This window comes from Metarhizium album (assembly GCF_000804445.1).
Source record: "Metarhizium album ARSEF 1941 chromosome Unknown scaffold_24, whole genome shotgun sequence".
NCBI classification, from domain to species: Eukaryota; Fungi; Ascomycota; class Sordariomycetes; order Hypocreales; family Clavicipitaceae; genus Metarhizium; species Metarhizium album.
In genome coordinates this window covers 257,559-274,178 of record NW_024467598.1, presented here as the reverse complement: position 1 = coordinate 274,178, position 16,620 = coordinate 257,559, and the positions used below count along the sequence as shown (strand labels likewise).

The 16,620-nt window shown below is 52.1% G+C and overlaps 7 protein-coding genes across 7 annotated transcripts; 2 read left to right on the top strand and 5 right to left on the bottom strand.

Moving 5' to 3' along the window:
* Positions 1-1,528: 1,528 nt before the first annotated feature.
* MAM_06854 (Endonuclease/exonuclease/phosphatase) lies at positions 1,529-3,049 on the top strand (the record flags this gene model as incomplete). Its single annotated transcript, XM_040825652.1, has 2 exons — positions 1,529-2,005; positions 2,084-3,049. 2 exons carry the CDS (start codon positions 1,529-1,531, stop codon positions 3,047-3,049), a joined length of 1,443 nt encoding a protein of 480 aa, XP_040676416.1.
* Positions 3,050-3,252: 203 nt separating this feature from the next.
* On the bottom strand, positions 3,253-5,993 carry MAM_06853 (kinase domain containing protein; the record flags this gene model as incomplete). Its single annotated transcript, XM_040825651.1, has 5 exons — positions 3,253-3,972; positions 4,036-4,125; positions 4,285-4,726; positions 4,789-5,749; positions 5,804-5,993. 5 exons carry the CDS (start codon positions 5,991-5,993, stop codon positions 3,253-3,255), a joined length of 2,403 nt encoding a protein of 800 aa, XP_040676415.1.
* Positions 5,994-6,834: 841 nt separating this feature from the next.
* MAM_06852 (Peptidyl-prolyl cis-trans isomerase, FKBP-type) lies at positions 6,835-8,515 on the bottom strand (the record flags this gene model as incomplete). Its single annotated transcript, XM_040825650.1, has 4 exons — positions 6,835-7,040; positions 7,101-7,722; positions 7,782-8,309; positions 8,429-8,515. The coding sequence occupies 4 exons, from the start codon at positions 8,513-8,515 to the stop codon at positions 6,835-6,837; spliced, it is 1,443 nt and encodes a 480-aa protein (XP_040676414.1).
* A 1,323-nt stretch (positions 8,516-9,838) lies between these two features.
* Positions 9,839-12,143, bottom strand: MAM_06851 (ATP synthase alpha chain; the record flags this gene model as incomplete). The annotated part of the gene is made up of 6 exons (XM_040825649.1): positions 9,839-10,102; positions 10,165-11,151; positions 11,213-11,333; positions 11,509-11,565; positions 11,710-11,963; positions 12,072-12,143. 6 exons carry the CDS (start codon positions 12,141-12,143, stop codon positions 9,839-9,841), a joined length of 1,755 nt encoding a protein of 584 aa, XP_040676413.1.
* Positions 12,144-12,757: 614 nt separating this feature from the next.
* On the bottom strand, positions 12,758-13,420 carry MAM_06850 (uncharacterized protein; the record flags this gene model as incomplete). Its single annotated transcript, XM_040825648.1, has 1 exon — positions 12,758-13,420. The coding sequence occupies one exon, from the start codon at positions 13,418-13,420 to the stop codon at positions 12,758-12,760; it is 663 nt and encodes a 220-aa protein (XP_040676412.1).
* Positions 13,421-14,165: 745 nt separating this feature from the next.
* MAM_06849 (60S ribosomal protein L11) lies at positions 14,166-14,837 on the bottom strand (the record flags this gene model as incomplete). The annotated part of the gene is made up of 3 exons (XM_040825647.1): positions 14,166-14,459; positions 14,532-14,614; positions 14,693-14,837. The coding sequence occupies 3 exons, from the start codon at positions 14,835-14,837 to the stop codon at positions 14,166-14,168; spliced, it is 522 nt and encodes a 173-aa protein (XP_040676411.1).
* Positions 14,838-15,206: 369 nt separating this feature from the next.
* MAM_06848 (ribonucleoprotein (LSM)-related domain protein) lies at positions 15,207-16,164 on the top strand (the record flags this gene model as incomplete). Its single annotated transcript, XM_040825646.1, has 6 exons — positions 15,207-15,230; positions 15,309-15,317; positions 15,402-15,473; positions 15,530-15,826; positions 15,887-15,977; positions 16,031-16,164. 6 exons carry the CDS (start codon positions 15,207-15,209, stop codon positions 16,162-16,164), a joined length of 627 nt encoding a protein of 208 aa, XP_040676410.1.
* Positions 16,165-16,620: the final 456 nt, after the last annotated feature.

Sequence of the window (16,620 nt, the reverse complement as noted above, 5' to 3'; positions counted from 1 at the left end):
AGTCGGCAGGCGGCAGAGAGCTCTATTATTATTATTTATTATTAGGCGGCGGCAACGAGGGTGGACGCACGACCCGGATATTACGCTGGAGCCGCCGGCGCGAGAAGCCATGTAACTACCATCGCCCACAACTGCAGCCTGCGATAACGGGGGAGGTGTCGGCTGCCGGCGATACGGAGACGCTCTGGCCCAGTACTCAGGACTCAGGACTAAGGAGGGAGGCTTCTGGCGGGGCGTCCTTTGTGCAAGTACAAAGGGATCACCCGTATTGGTTATTTGCTGGGGCGGCGACAAGTCCAAGTCAAGAGCGGCTCCCGAAGGCTGAAGCAAGTCCGATCCAGCTTTCTCCGAATGCACAAGCCCCGAGGCTGTATGTAGGGAGTAGGGAGTAGCATGCCGTCGAGATGTAACGTGTGCCACGAAAATTCTGCAAAAATTTCCACGGCGCAAAGTGATGATAAAAATCACCAAGGCGTGGATAATGAACCGTGGATCCCATGTCGGCACAACAAAGAACCGCCGGTGGCATCGCAAGGCCGGAATCCTGGATCTCGGCCAGTAAAGGTGGGTGGGTGGTGGGACAAAGGACGCCAAAGGTCTGGCGGGAGATCGATAGCAAGGGCAGAAGGGGGGGAAGCGGAACCGAGGAAAGGACAGGTAGTGAGAGGCAGCCGCTGACGAGCAGTAGCACCGAGCGAGATCTGTATCGCCCTTTGTCGATCTGCCCAAGTGGATATCCAAACCAACTACCTGGCAGACGAGGTTTTGCGCAGTTCCTCCAAGTCCGGTGTGCGGCGAAGGGGTCCGGCAACGGAGGACAGCCTTGCAGCCAAACACGTCCGTCCCTTCATCCGTGGAGCCAAGTATGGCCGTCTGTCGGTTTTTGCGGACAGTCGTGCTAAACTCGGTATGCAATCTCTCAATTGACAACGTTCACTAGCTTTGGCGGTATTCTAGTGGCCCGTCACTCGCATCGGATCTAGGTCCTCATCCAGAGTAGCGACGGGACCGCTTCTCACACTGCCGTCACTAGAGCCTCGGTTCTCACGGCCTCTGTCACAGGAACTAGTGCCGATATCTTCGCCGATGCCGCTGGAACCACATGCGTGGACGGGTGTGACCGTGTGAGCTCATCCTCCGCATCAGCGCTGCCAATCAATTGCATCGATCTGTGTGGCGTGACCTACCAGAATGAGTGACGGGTTTCATGACCTTGGCATCACTGAAACCTAAAAGCCAATTCCAACGCGAAAACGAAGCAAAATAACGCAGCGCCTGGACATGCATCTTGTCCTTTGCAGAAGAAGAAGAAGAAGAAGAAGAAGAAGAAAGACGAACAAGGTTCGCTGTAGTTGAACGCCGATGATTGCTCCATCGTGACTGCCGTTTTGGAGCTCATTTTACTTCATCACGTGGCAGCCATTCCTCACCACCCAACCAACCTCAAGGTCGAGCATCTCCAACCTAGGCCACCGCCCAATGCTCAGTATCAGAAGCAGTAACAGAAAAAAAAACCCAAAGGCTCGCAATGTCCCTGTCTAATGATGAGGCCGTCCAAGCACAACACAGCACTGAAACCGGCGTGGCACCGGCCCTCCCATCAGAAATCACCCTCCTGACCCTCAACTGCTGGGGCCTCCTCCACATATCAGCCCTCCGCACTCCTCGTCTCGCCGAAATAGGCAGACAAATAGCTACGCTCGAACCGACTCCTCACATCGTGTGTCTACAAGAATGCTGGGTTCAAGACGACTACCGCGCCATCCGGGACGCCACACAGGCCATCCTCCCCCATGGAAAGTTTTACCACAGTGGTGCATTTGGGGGTGGTTTGGCGATCCTGAGTCGTTGGCCTATTGAGGAGAGTTCCATGTTCCCCTACAGACTGAACGGACGGCCAACCGCCTTTTGGAGGGGTGACTGGTTCGTCGGAAAGGGCGTTGCAACGGCCAAGGTGAGATATGGACCAGGGAGAGGGCATGTCGTTGAAGTCTTCAACACTCATGTAAGTGGCTGCAGTATCTCTTAGTCACCATCTTCCGGTTTTGTCTTGTTATTCGCAGCTAAACGTATTGTACTCAAGACTCATGCCCCCTACGAAAGCGGACCTGATGATTCGTATCTCTGTCACCGGATCGCTCAGGCATGGGACATTGCAAAACTCGTCCGCGGTGCCACTGACCGTGGGCACCTGGTCGTCGCCCTTGGCGACTTCAACATGATTCCTCTCTCCCTCGCCTACCGCATCATTACATCAGGCGCCCCCATTCGGGACACATGGCGCATCCTCCACCCGGACAGTTCCATCGGGGCATCGGACCAAGCCGAAGAAAAGGCTCGCCGTCTCTCCGTCCCGACAGCCGAGTACAACCACCGTGTCAATGGAGCAGCCAGTGATACAGTCTACAACACATGGAGATGGAGCAGAGAAGAGCAAAAGAAGCTCAAACACGACCCCTGCCCCGTGGATCCCGACACAAAAGACCCCAAGGGCAAACGCATAGACTACGTCTTCGCATCAACAGGCCATGTCTCTGGTGGAACGGGCTGGGTAGTCAAATCCGCTGCTGTAGAACTCGCTGGTCGTCACCCAGAGTTGAACTGCTCCCTATCTGATCATTTTGGCGTCCGGGCTACTCTTCAGCGCTACAGTCTTTCCGACGGTGCGGCTCAGAAGCCCACCGAGCACGACTTACAGCTTCGCTATGACGGCGAGCACACTTGCACGCTCACACTCTCCGACTACGACGAGATTCTCGCCATGACGGAAAAGTACACTTCTCGAGAGAGGAGGCAGCGATACTGGCGTGGCTTTCACTTTTACGCAGCTGTGCTGATCTGGATTGGATGCCTAATAGCTGTGTGGTTCAGTCCGCGCACCTTCGTTTCCTTCCTCCTCATGCTGTTGGCCAGTTTGAGCCTGACCGCCGGTGTTGTCGATGGCCTTCTGGCACTGTTATTCTTCTCCGCCGAGATCCGTGGTCTCAAAGAATTTGAATGGGAGATACGAAATGCCAGGGCCGCCGCCGTTTCACGGCAGTCATCTTAAAGTGTAGTCACAACTTTTGTCAAGTTTATTGTACAACGATACCAGGGGCAAAAAAAGGGGAGATAGAGAATAAGGATCTACAATACTAATAATATTATGGCCTGGCGACCGGTAATTCATTTTGTCAGTTTTCATGTTCGGATCTTATACTCGTCTAAGAGTTTCTCGCCCTTCCCTCCTCAATTGTCAACGCTTCACAGGGTTTAGAGCTCGGTCATCTCGTACTTTCCCAGATTTGGCGTCATGTATCCTCCAGGACGCATACGACGCCAAGCATACCCTATGAACGCCGTCTTCTTTCTAACGTCCAGGGCCGTTGTTTTGGTGTTCTGATCTCGCAACAATATGTCTCTAGGTCGCTTTCGTTCTTTTCTCCCATACATGCGGATGAATGTTTTGATGGTCTTACGCTCTTCAGGAGACATATTGAATGCTCTGTCAATCCTGCGATCAGCACTACGCAGTCTTGCCGAATCGTATGGAGTTGCAATCAGTTCGATCGCCAGATTTTGAACCACAGGTCGGCATTCTCGAAGCACCCAGCGAATATGGTCATGTGTCGGCTCCGCTGGCTCGTTTTCAGATGAAGCCATGGGCTCTGTAAAAGGATCTGACTCGTCAAAATAATGTGTGTCATCAAGACTGGTAATGTGCGGCACAAACGGCGGGTTGATGGCATGAACACGGTCCCAGGGGAAATTCTTGAACCAGCGGTGAGATTTGATATCTTCCGCGTCATCTGGGAATACGTGCCTCCCAAAAACATCTGTGTATCGCCTATTGTCAACCTGGCAGCGATCTTTCATTTGGTACCGCCTTGAGCATAACCGGAGCTCTTTATCCTGGATCAGCCGGTATACCAAGTCCTTGCATCTATCGCTGACCAAAGGTCGATGTGGAAACGAGAAGATCTTTTTGTGGTCCTAAAAGCATGATCATCAGGCGATTGCGTTCCCTCGTCCTTCTGAATCTCAGACGAAACCTACCAGGATGTTACTCTTCGTCTGTTTTCGACCATCGTCGGCAAAGAAAGGAGTATGCCCATAGAGGCACTCATATAGAATGATGCCAATGCTCTACTAATCGCATCTTCCATCATAATCAGAGCCCTTGCAAGCCTTGATTACCTCTGGAGCCATGTATTGGCTCGTTCCGACAACAGAATTTGCTGAAACACGGTTGCCACATCTGTTTCTCTAGCCCAGAAGGCTAGGCAAATCGTCATCATTCCCTACACTTTTCCGTTCATGGCGGTCCAAGATATCCTTCATTGCTTGCAGCCAGGGTATTTGCGAGCTGATATTGACAGATTTCTTTCGATCCTCTGCATCCCCGTCCACACGGATACCCAGCCTGCCCAATAAGGAGTACCGCTGACAGTTGTAATACGAAAGGTCATGAGACCAATGACCGTCAAATGCCAGCCCGAAATCCGATATCTTCAAATGCCCAGATGCCGATATTAGAAAATTGTCGGGCTTGATGTCGCGGTGAATGAACTTGAGTCGGTGCGCCTCCTCAACAGCCAGAATCATCTCAGCAATATAGAATCTTGCGACTGACTCGGGAAGTATGTTTTCTCGTATCAGTAGACCCAAAAAGTCTCCACCTGGCATGTATTCCATCACCAAATAGAGACTTGTCAGGTCGTCAAAACTTGCTACCAATGGAACAATCCTATGTTATGATCGGTCAGCACGGAAGCGGCTCCGAAGTGGGCGGAAATTCAAGACACTGACCAGTTGGAACCTTCTGATGCGACAAGAAAATCCCTCTCTGCTCTTAAATGTCCTTCCTGGCAGCTTCGAAGCATCTCCGACTTTCGTATGACCTTCATTGCAAAAACTTGCCGAGGGAACGCATGTGCCTCATTGGCCTTTTCACGTACTAATTTCACAACCCCAAAGCTGCCTCGGCCAAGCACCTTGAGGCAGTCATAATTTTCCGCGTACGACAATTCTTGACGATCGAGAGAAAGAAGGGATCTTGTTCTCATCACTCGTGTCTCTCTGGAGTGGCACGTCTCTTGATAATAAAATGATCGCCTGATGACCTCCTTTTCAGCCAGATCCAAATGCGGACTGTAGTAGAGTTGAGATTCAAGATATTGTTGGCGAGTAGTCCGAGCGTCCGGTTTGTTCAGAAGATTATTGAAGTAAGTTTCCAGATACACCTTGGCGCCTGCTGCTTTCTCGACGGTGAGGATCGTGGGCTGTGGCTGATAGAGCCCTTCGTCGATGGTTTGTAACGCACCAGCATCTGGGCTCGATCTGGACCATGGATGCCTACGGCTCCGACGTCGTTTCGGACTAGTTTTGTTGGAAGTTGATTGAGAAGCTCTAGAATCCACTGATGTTTTGCGAGTTGAATTGTTTCCAACGACGGACGACTTGTCGGTACCCAGCGAGGAAATAGAGCTGACAGCATCACCAAGAGGCATGGTGGGAGAGCTTGGCATAGCTTGCAGAGAGGTTCGCCGTCGCAAAGAAGAACCTCGAAGAACAACTGTTGCATTTGGCGAAGCTCCAAAGTTGTCAAATCTGAGCCGCTTAGCCAGGGCTTTGGGCGATATACCCCTGCCTTTGTGCAAAGGAATAGGTGTTGCCATCCCACTCACGCCATGGCTCACATATTTTCTGTCTGCCTTCGGGGATGAGGATCGCCCTTGGTTCCACTCAAAGATGTTGGAATTATCCGAGCCTAAGTTATTGGGTGTCAGCGATGACTTGCCAAGATACGGGGTCAAGCGCATACAATTGTACGTGGTTTGTCTGATTGCTCGGATGGCACTGCGTATCTCGGACAAGACCTTGATACTCCCGGGTCGACCCTTTGTCAGGGTCAAGTCTGCTTGTTCCTCATCTTTTCTGCTGCCCGCGTTGGGCTGTCGTCCTGGGTCCAGTGCTGGGCAACTGTTGCGTTTGTTCAGCAGCTTCGGCAGCATGTTGCCTCGTACTTGGATACGATTTTGTGCGTCAACAGCTGATTTGTCTTTGTCGAAGCCAACTGAATAATATCTATTTCTTGAATGAGTCGATAGACATGTAGACAGGTGAGTTGGCTTCCACAGCCCACAGGTTGGGCAAATGGAATGAATGCCACTGATCAAAGTCGGACGACGGCACGGATGGATGGCGAGGAGGCAAAGGTTCCAGCTTCCAGGTTCCCAGGCCCATGCTCAGATTGAACTCGCTCAACACGTGAATTGGTGGGTGGCTGATTATGACCTTCCGTTTCTTTCCATTTTCTTGGATGGCTCTTGCCCGCAAATGTTTTCGGATATGTGCCAACAACACAACTTCCTCAAAAGCTCATCTGGCTAGGTCAAGCTAAGTACACAGGTCAACAGTATCTTCGCCGTGTGTCGCGACGATGTCACGCAGCCTCTGTCAAACATGGCTTTTATTGTATAAATACACCAAAATCCTTGAAGGCCCTGAATCCTTCCATCAGCGGCGGTCTATGCCACAAATAGCGCACTGCTCAATTCAATGTATACGCCAATCATGCAAATGCGGATCATCGCCTCACCCTCCCTCCCCGCCATAGCCAACTGCATTATTGCGTCCAGCATCCATCAAACAAGTCCGCAAATGGAGGCAGGTCCAAGACTGTTCAGCATCGCAGTGGATTTTGCGATGGAAATTCCAATCCTGGAACAGGACAAACGCCGCAAACCAGCTCGTGCCAATATCAACTCGGAGTTGCGCGCCCAGGACAGTCTTTTACACGTCAAATCAAGAACATAGGGGAAATCCATACAGCAAATCAAGAGGCCAATGGACCTATTTGATCTCGAGAAGCTTGACATCAAAAGTCAATTGGCTGTTGGCAGGGATGCCGGGCACGCCACGAGAGCCATATCCAAGATTCGCCGGGATGGTCAAGCGACGCTCACCACCTATGGCCATACCGACAATACCGATATCCCATCCCTTGATAACCTGACCCTTGCCAACCTTGAAGGAAAAGGGCTTACCCTTCTTATTAGCTAATTTTGCGAGTTAGCAGAATAAAACAGATGAGATGTAACAGCATCGAATTTACACACCGTCAAACTGCTGGCCGTTCGCAAGCTTGCCGATATATCGGACCCCAACGGTATCACCGCTCTTGACAGTACGGCCTTTTCCGATGGTCCGGTCGTCGACGGTGACTCCCTGAACAACCTTGACGCCCGTAGTGGGCTTGCCAGCCTGCTTGCTAGAGCCAGTAGGTCCTTGTTCAAGGTTCTTGGCGAACTGGACCTTCTTGTCCTTCTTGCTCTCATCGGCAGCTACAGCCTCCCCCTTGTTGTTCTTGAGCTTCTTCTGTTGCTTTTTGGAGTCGGCGGCCTTGGCAATCATCTCATCGAGACCATCAGCCTCCTCGGCAGCGCGCTTATTCCTGCCCTTCTTGGTCTCGACCAACTTGGGGGCTTCTTCATCGTCAGAATCGACCTCAGTGACGCGGGGATCCTTGACATCATCGAGCTCGTCGCTCTCGTCGTCGCTGGCATAATCGAGCTCGTCAGGGTCGAAGTCGTAGTCCTCCTCATCGTCCTCATTGTCATAGTCGCCCTCGTCATCATCCATGATGTAGTTGCCAGTCAGATACACAGTGTGAGTACCAGTAACGACGAAAAAGACCTTCTCGCCGTGGTTGACAGTAATATCAAGGGGCTGCTGGTAGTTCTGCATGCCGCTGTTAGCCCAACGCCTATTAATTGACCTGGTCAAGGCGATTGACCTACCCGCTCAGTATCAAGCGTGCAAACTACAAAGTTCTCGAGGTCGGCACCATCATCGCTGTCATCGTCATCATCCTCGTCCTCGTCCTCGTCTTCGTCCTCGTCGTCATCTTCTTCAGCCTCTCTGTTCTCCTTGGTGGCCTTGCCCTTGCCCTTGGCTTTTCCCTTGGCTTTCCCCTTCACACCGTTGGGCTTCGCATCTTTCATTTCGTCATCCTCGTCATCGTCATCCTCCTGGGTGGCTTCAAGGAGCTTCTTGATGGCAGCAGCTTGTTTCTGCTTCTTGGCCTTGGCGGGATCGCTAGGGCCACCATTAGCCTCTTCATCGTCTTCATCCTCATCGTCGTCAGAAGCAGCGAGTAGAGCCTTCATGTACTCGTCATCAATTTCGTCGTCCTCGTCCTCGTCGTCAAGGCCAGGGAAGGCGCGCTTCACAAGTCGCAAAGTTGCACGAGGAACAGCAGGCACATTGCCATCTTCATCAGCCTCAGGCTCCTGGCTAGGGTCCAAGGCAGCCATGGTAATGCGGAACTGGGAATGTCGATTAGTTGGTTCTAAGGCAGACGCAATACAGAGAAATGTCCATTGAAATTGAATAATTCGACGGTTTCATATTGAGGCATTGCAGAAAGGCTAGATATGATACTCACAGAAGCAGGGAATTCCATGGAGGCCGGAATCAAGATCTCGCCAGGCGGGACCTCGAGGCCGTAAACAGGACCAGGAACGGCGGACATCGTAGCTAGACTATTTCTCCAATTCAGAAGACAAAAAGTGCGCAATTCAAATGGCTTCGAATATATTCTGAAGGTAGATGAGAAGAGACGACACTTGCAAAAATGATGCTTCTCTGGCACTCACTGGCGAGGTGTGAGAATCGAAAAACCAAAAAGTCCATGCGAGGCGAGCGACGCTTTGGAAATTTTTCTTTTCCTTCGTTTTATTCTGGGTCCTGGAAGGGTGTCGATACTCCACTTTAGACTTGGGGCCAATTACAAGGCACGATAAGCCGTTATCACTCCATGGGACCAGCTCTAGCGCGCTGTCTCGGCAACCCGCTCCCCACTCGAAACAATCTGAAAACACCGGGAGTCACTTTGTAACCAACATTCACATTGAAATACTAAAACTTCAGACTATGAGAACTGCAGTCGTGAGTCGTGAAAAATAGTAGCAAACTCTGTAGGCTAAAGCTAGGAATTATTTCGATTTGATTTTCTACCATCCATAGCTTGTACTGGTGGTATTCTTCAAGTTCTCTCATTTGTTAAATTTTACGACGACCTCCCCCCACCCTTCCCCTCCTGGCAAGAACGCCCAAATGATAAGTGAAGATAGCTTGGCTTGACAGAACTAGAAGAGCGGGGCGACTGCTTCGTGGTGGGTGGGTATCGTATCAGGCGTGGGCGACAAGAAATGGAAAAGTCCAGAGCGTTGGAACCTGGCACTTTTGTAAAGGTCTACCATCCTGACGCAGTCACAAGTGATTGTCTGTTCTCCAATTCCAACAATATGGGCAGTCCCTTTTATTGATTAATGGCACTTGATATTGAGGTCAGTTAGATACCAAATTCCACACGATATTCAAGGTTGATATCGAGCACCCTTTATGATTTGCTGAGCTGATTAGTAGCGTAAAACTGATGATGTGTTGGTTGGAATGGGAAAAAAGCCAGGCAGTAAGAGGAAAGGAACGCATCATTTAGCCCATAACTTCAAGTCCACGTCATGTCTACCCGCATCACTGTCAAGCCGCAAATTTTCCGACCCAAGTTTCTCCACCTCTATGTACGCATCCTCAGAATGCCTTCTTCAAAGAGGAACGTGTGTGATTGAAGACAAAAGGAATTGAGGGCGTTCATTGAGTAACGAGCTCTATTTTTACATGTGGTTACGATTGGCGAATCTCCCAGCGTCACCCATCGCTCCATCAAATACACCCCTCGGCTTTATCCCTCCCACTCTAGAGAGAATCTCAACTATAAAATTCGGTATAGACAGCAGCATCATCCCCAACAGTCCTTTTTCTATGTCGCTCGAGCAGATTCTTGATCAAACACTTAGCCAAGGAAGCTCTTGATGAAAGACTGGGTGACGTCCTTCAGCTTAGCCTCAAGCTCCTTGCTAATGGCACCCTCCTTCTCGATGGTGTTGAGGATCTCAGGCTCGTTGGCCTTGAGGTGAGCAAGGTAGTCAGACTCCCACTGGAGAATCTTGGACACAGGGACGTTATCGAGGTACCCGTTGACACCAGCGAAAATGAGGGGAACAATCTCATTGACAGCCATGGGAGAGTATTGCTTCTGCTTGAGAAGCTCAGTCAACTGTAGTGGGTCTGTTAGCATCTGTAGGCAAGCTGATGCAGGAAACGATAGGCGTGACTTACACGCTCACCACGGGCCAGGGTTTGCTTGGTGGAAGCATCCAGATCAGAACCAAACTGGGCGAATGCAGCGACCTCGCGGTACTGGGCCAAGAAAAGCTTGAGGGAACCAGCGACCTGCTTCATGGCCTTGAGCTGCGCAGAGGAACCGACACGAGAGACGGACAGACCGACGTTGATAGCGGGACGGATACCCTTGTAGAACAATTCGGACTCCAGGAAGATCTGACCATCGGTAATGGAAATGACGTTGGTGGGAATGTAGGCAGATACATCACCACCCTGAGTCTCAATGATGGGCAAGGCAGTCATTGAACCGCCACCATGGTCATTGTTGAGCTTAGCAGCACGCTCGAGCAGACGAGAGTGCAAGTAGAAAACGTCACCCGGGTAAGCCTCGCGACCAGGAGGACGACGGAGAAGCAGGGACATCTGACGGTAGGCGACGGCCTGCTTGGACAGATCGTCGTAGATCACCAGGGAATGCCGTCCGTTGTCACGGAACCATTCACCGCAAGCTGCGCTTGTAAATGGCGCAATGTACTGCAAAGGTGCAGCTTCGGAAGCAGTCGCAGCTACCACGATGGAATATTTCATTGCATCGTTCTCCTCGAGGGTCTTGACGAGCTGGGCAACAGTGGATCGCTTCTGACCAACGGCGGCGTAGACACAGTACAGCTTCTTGGACTCATCGTTGCCGTTGTTCCATCGCTTCTGGTTGAGGATGGTGTCAAGACCGACGGCAGTCTTGCCGGTCTGACGATCGCCGATGATCAACTCACGCTGGCCACGACCAATGGGTACCATGGCATCGATGGACTTGAAACCAGTCTGGACGGGCTCGTTGACAGACTTGCGAGGCAAAATTCCGGGAGCCTTGAGCTGCACACGGCGACGCTCCTTGGTGTTAAGAGGGCCCTTTCCATCTATCGGCTCGCCGAGAGCGTTGATGACACGGCCAAGCAGCTCAGGGCCAACGGGGACGTCGACCTAAACAAGGCATGTTAGTAGATATTGATGTCGAAGATTAGCACGGCGCTCGCAAACTTACAATGGCGCCGGTACGCTTGACAGCCTCGCCTTCCTTGACAAGGCGATCGGAACCGAATAGCACAACACCGACCTGGCCGGCCTCGAGGTTCATGCACATACCCTTGACACCAGAGGCGAACCTGGGGAGGGGTAAGCAGCGTTAGTAAGCCATCCAGATCAAAGAATTGAAGACCCAGAGCACAGGGTAATAGAAAACACAGGATACGCTGCCCTCGTATGCAAGCGGTGGGTGTTTATTGTTTTCTGTTGCCCGCATGCCAGGTGCGAGACGCAAGAGGGGGCGTGGAGACGTACTCAACCAGCTCTTCGGCCTGGACATTGGCAAGACCGTGGACACGAGCGATACCATCGCTAGAGAGGTTCTGTCAGCGACCCCGTGTATAATTGGAACGTCAACGCCCTCGTCATCATGACCAGGGTTGTGATCTCGAACACCGTCGTGATACAGCCGATGTCCCCGAGTTGGACGTTTTGGTGTCGTAGAGCTCCACATACCCGACGGAAAGGACACGACCAGTCTCAGCGAGTCCAGACTCCTCCTGGACACCACGGATGCGCTGCTCGAGGATCGAGGAGACCTCAGTTGGTGAGGCCTTGTCGGCGTAGGTTCGAGCCGCCTGCAGACCGGCGACAACGGCGGGTTTTGCGGCACTTCGAGACTGGGACGGAAACGGGAGCAAGTTAGCCGAAGCCCCAGCAAAGTGCTCAAATCGGGCCGGCACCGCCAGCGCGTCGGAGAACCCAAAAGGCTTGGAAATATTTGTCCACCTGCCCAATTGAGCTCCTGGTATGGTTTTCTCGATGAATGCAGATGGTTCTCGATGGCATTGGCGGTCGGGTCGGGTCTAAGGACTCACCGCGGCGACTCTGCCGGCAGCAGAGACGGCGCCCACGGCACGCGTGGACTGTCGGAGAGCGTTCCGGAACATGTTGGTGGGCTGTGAGAGGATCTGAATGGAAGAGGAGCAATTGCAGCAACGTGCAATTAGGAGAGGGGAGATTGGGTTGCGATGCTGCCTTTTGCAGGAGAGCAAATGGAGATTTTCGGGAGAACGGTGATGGGAGAAGAGTGTGAGGGAGCGGGTGGAGCACAGCTGGCCCAGGCACCCTATCAGAGGCTGGTGCGCGGTTTTGCCTGCAAATTCCGAGGTTGCCTTAACAATTTTCCCTTCCGGTTTGCGCCTCAGGAATCAGCCACTGGTGCCGAAGAGGCAGTACCTGGGCTGGCTTCTGACTTGTGCCGAGTTGGTCCTAGCCGTCATCACAACGCACACACATCCATGCCAGTTGGCCAGGTACCCGGTGCATAAAACTACGACTTCGACATTGCGTGGTCAATTACCGAATAAAAGTCCCAATCGACTGGCGGAGTACTGGCAACAGCTTTCCAGTGAAATCATTTGCGGCCTACGCCATCAGAAAGCCGCCCGGCAATTCAGTTGCCACACGCCTACCAGTCTGTGCCATGATATATTCGACGAAGAAGAAGAGCGAGAGAATTCATCATGTCATCCCCCCAAGAGCTCGTTTATGACGCCGTCACTCAGGCACGGATACTCGCCTGGACATCCTTCTGATACTGCCTTACAAACGACGTCACCGCCATAATCGCAAACGCATTTCCCAGCTCGCCCGTGGCGCCGCTGTTTGTAAAGCTAAAGGCTGCTCCCTTGTTCACAGTCCATCTGAGCCTCGTCCAGCTCCAAACTGCCACAACCTCATCGCCGTGGTTGAGGCGGACCAGCTTCCGACCACGAGACACTTCGCCCAATTCCCTGACCTCCTCGGTCTTGCTGCTTCGCCATTCGAACCTCTCGGGATGCCCACTCTCGCCCACTGCCACGGCAAAGGTGTAAGCAAAGTTCATGCCGTTGAGATGACATCGGATTTCTTCCTTTATGAGCTCCTGACCAGGTCCTTTGGGCGGCAGTCGGACTTCATCAAACGTGGCCATTCTATTCCCATACTTCACCACAGCCAGCGGGTCTGAATCGGTGCCCGGGCCGCTGTATAATATCAAGTCGCCATACCATCCCAAAGGAAGAGATATAATGTTAGAGGGCTCGTTCCTGTGTTGGCCAATGACAAATTTCAAACCGTAGCGCATAGACTCGTAGTAGAGGTTGAAGGACTTGTTGAACTTGGCCTTGTCCAAGGACGAGGTAAGTAGCCGGGCCTCAATCTGTTTGGATTCGGAGGAACCCATTGCAATATGCTCATCCACAAGCAATATTGACCTCGGGCGTGCAGTGAATTGTACTTGACACTTGACAGGGAAATATTGCTCGTGAGTGCGAGGCTTCTCAAGTGCCCGCGTGTTGTCTGATGTTGATATCGACATGTCAGACGAAAGCTACCTGAGTATTTGTGGCGAGACACACAGGATTTATGCCCAATCCCAGGTCCACGGTCCACGTCATTAAGCCTTTCGGTGAGGATCAAATCTCACCATCCATCAGATTGACCGGCGCGATGGAAGGCTTGGTCCAATGCAAGAATTTGGCTCAGCCCCTTCTCCACCCAGCGCTGTGGACTTCCGTTTTGGGCCACCCTGAAGACAAAAGCTCGTAGATGTCGGGACGTAATTATCACCACTAGAGCCGACGTGCAGGTGACTTGACAGACAGGTTTTTTAAGCACAGCAACACGAAATATCACTATCATTGCCGCAGTTTTTTGGTGGCGCAGGCAGGGCTGGTACATGTGGAAACACGCAAGCAGCATGGTAGTCTTTCTTCTTGGAGATGAGACGTCACTTTACAAGACAAGTCGGTATGGAAGCCGGCATAGGCGCCGGTCGGTCTCTGAGGCCGTGGCTCGACTCTTTTTTGGTCGAGCAGATGCATCAAAGGCAAGAGCGAATACATTGACCACGTCGTCCCTTTTCGTTTCCCGAATTTCGCCGAGACATCCCATAAAGACACATAACTCCATCCTCCATCGTCTTATATTTATCGGACGATACCATCGAATCTCTGCTTGAACCACTTGACAGTCTCCTCGCGCTTGATGCGGTGGCTGGCACCGATGGTGCTCTTCATGCGGCGGCGGCGAGTGACACGCTCACCAGGGCGGGTCATGCAGCAGTAGAAGTCCATACCATAAATACCAATGGAAGGGTCGTACTTGATGCCAAGATCGATGTGCTCGCTGATACCGAAGCCGAAGTTGCCAGTCTCGGAGAAGTTGCGCTTGCGCAGCTCGTACTCCTTGACCTTGAGACCACGCTCGAGAATTTCCTCGGCCTGCCGTTTGTTGTTAAATTTCCCCATGCGACTTGGCGTTTCGGTGCTTGCTTCAGGGGAAAAAAATTTTACCTTTGGGCCACGGACGGTAACGTGGACAGCAATCTTTTCGTTACGTCGGATGCCGAAAGTACGGACGGTGTAACGAGCCTTGCCTGTGGTGATGATGACTTGTTAGTCGATGCCTAGGTCAACTCAAGACAGTCGGCTGCGGGCTGATTTTGTGCACATACTGTAGACAGGAGTCTGACCAGACAGCTGCTCAAGCACCTTAGCGGCACGGGTCAATCTGTCACCAGACTCGCCGACGGAGATGTTCAGAACGAGCTTCTGAATCTTGAGCTCCCGCATGGGGTTGTTAAGCTTCTCGGACGACATTGTTGCGGTTATTGCAGACGGGTATCGTTGTTTTGTCCAAGGTCGCAAAGTCACGGATGGGCCAGTCGCCAATTTTTGTGAGTCGAGGGAATTTCGAGGGTTTTGCTGCCCTCAAGCGGGGCGAAGGGGAAAATGGAGTCGTGTTGCCTGAATATGGCTTAGCGCGAAATGGTACATCAGGCTTGTAGCTCGTTTCTGCCCTTCAGCCTTCTCCGGTGAGGCTCCGCAAAATTTGGACCATTTTCAACTTCCAGCACGCGCCAGGCAGTGAGTTGCAGTCATCGCGGTCGCGTCAGAGCTCCGCGGACGACTTCTAGTTTTTGAGAACATCGAGAGGCTGTATTGGAAAGCTCTCAATAAACCTTCAAGATGTCTAACAAACAAGGAAAGATGGTATGACCCCGATGCCAAGGCCCTTCTGCTAGTACCTGTCGGTGTAGTTATGAGACTAACTGTTGGATTTCGAAATAGGCCGGTTACGTATGTGTCCTGTCCATTCCTTGATCCCCCGAATGTCGCGATTTCGTCCACATGGCCAATAAAAAGCTGACTTGCCTCGTCTAGATTAATTGGCGAATGCGCGTCATTTTGAATGACGGACGTGCCATGACCGGCCAGATGCTTGCATTTGACAAGGTCCGCGAAGCTCAGTCGACGTTTACAGTACAGGAAAAATACTTATATTGTGGTAGCATATGAATATAGTCCTCGCCGATACCGAAGAATTCAGACGTGTGAAGCGAAAGGCTAACAAGCCGTCCGCTCCCGGCTCATCATCCCAGGTTGTCGAGACGGAAGAAAAACGAACTCTCGGTCTGACCATTGTTCGCGGCGCCCACATTGTCTCCCTCTCCGTCGAGTCTCCTCCCCCAGCCGATCCCAGTGCTAGACTTGGAAAGAGTGCTCCGGGCGGCATTCCGTCGACGCTCGCAGCCGGACCTGGAGTCGCCAAACCCGCTGGTCGTGGTGCCCCTCCTCCATCCTTGGCTGTAAGATTCCGCTCCAGCTGTCTTTGTATCGCCCGATATGCTAATCATTCTTGTTTATAGGGTCCTGCCGCCGGAGTTGGCGGTGGCGCTCCGCCCCCAGGCTTTCCCGGTTTCCCGGGAGCCCCCGGCTTTCCTGGTGCCGGACGAGGTGGTAGGTTCAACCACGCCGATCAAAGATATCAACGTAATCTAACTGGCCCCAAGGTCCTCCCCCCGGCTTCCCGGGAGGTTTCCCTCCCCCGCCTGGAGGATTTCCCGGAAATGCGCAATTCCCTCCCCCGGGGTTTAACCCCCCCGGCGGTGGCCCTCCTGGATTTAACCCACCTCCACGAAGATAGAAGAACGTTCTTGGCGCTTGACGGTCTGGGAATTTATGACCCTTTTCAAAATAAAATGCGACGCTCTCGGCACTTGCGAAGACTTGGCTATGCTGTAGATGAGGAAATCATGCCTTTGCTGGAGTATGGAAGTTATCTCGGATTGAAGATCATACGATATTCAAAATGTATGTGGCATCTCATGGCATCGTTGGGTTTCTTGACGTCTCCATTGACACCATGAATTAAGAATGCCTAGTCAATAAAGAGTGGCCTTGAATGACCACTACGTGATATGTGTCCGTGCCGGACCGATAGACGAGTTTATGCGATATACTGGCTGCCAAGCACCCGGGCGTGTCATCCCTCAAGCTCAATATTAATGAGTGGCCAGCGACATCCGAAGTACTGTTTCGCTGTCCCAAACAGGCTGTGAACAAAGAACTTTTTGTCACATACGTTCCTTGGTTTGACATG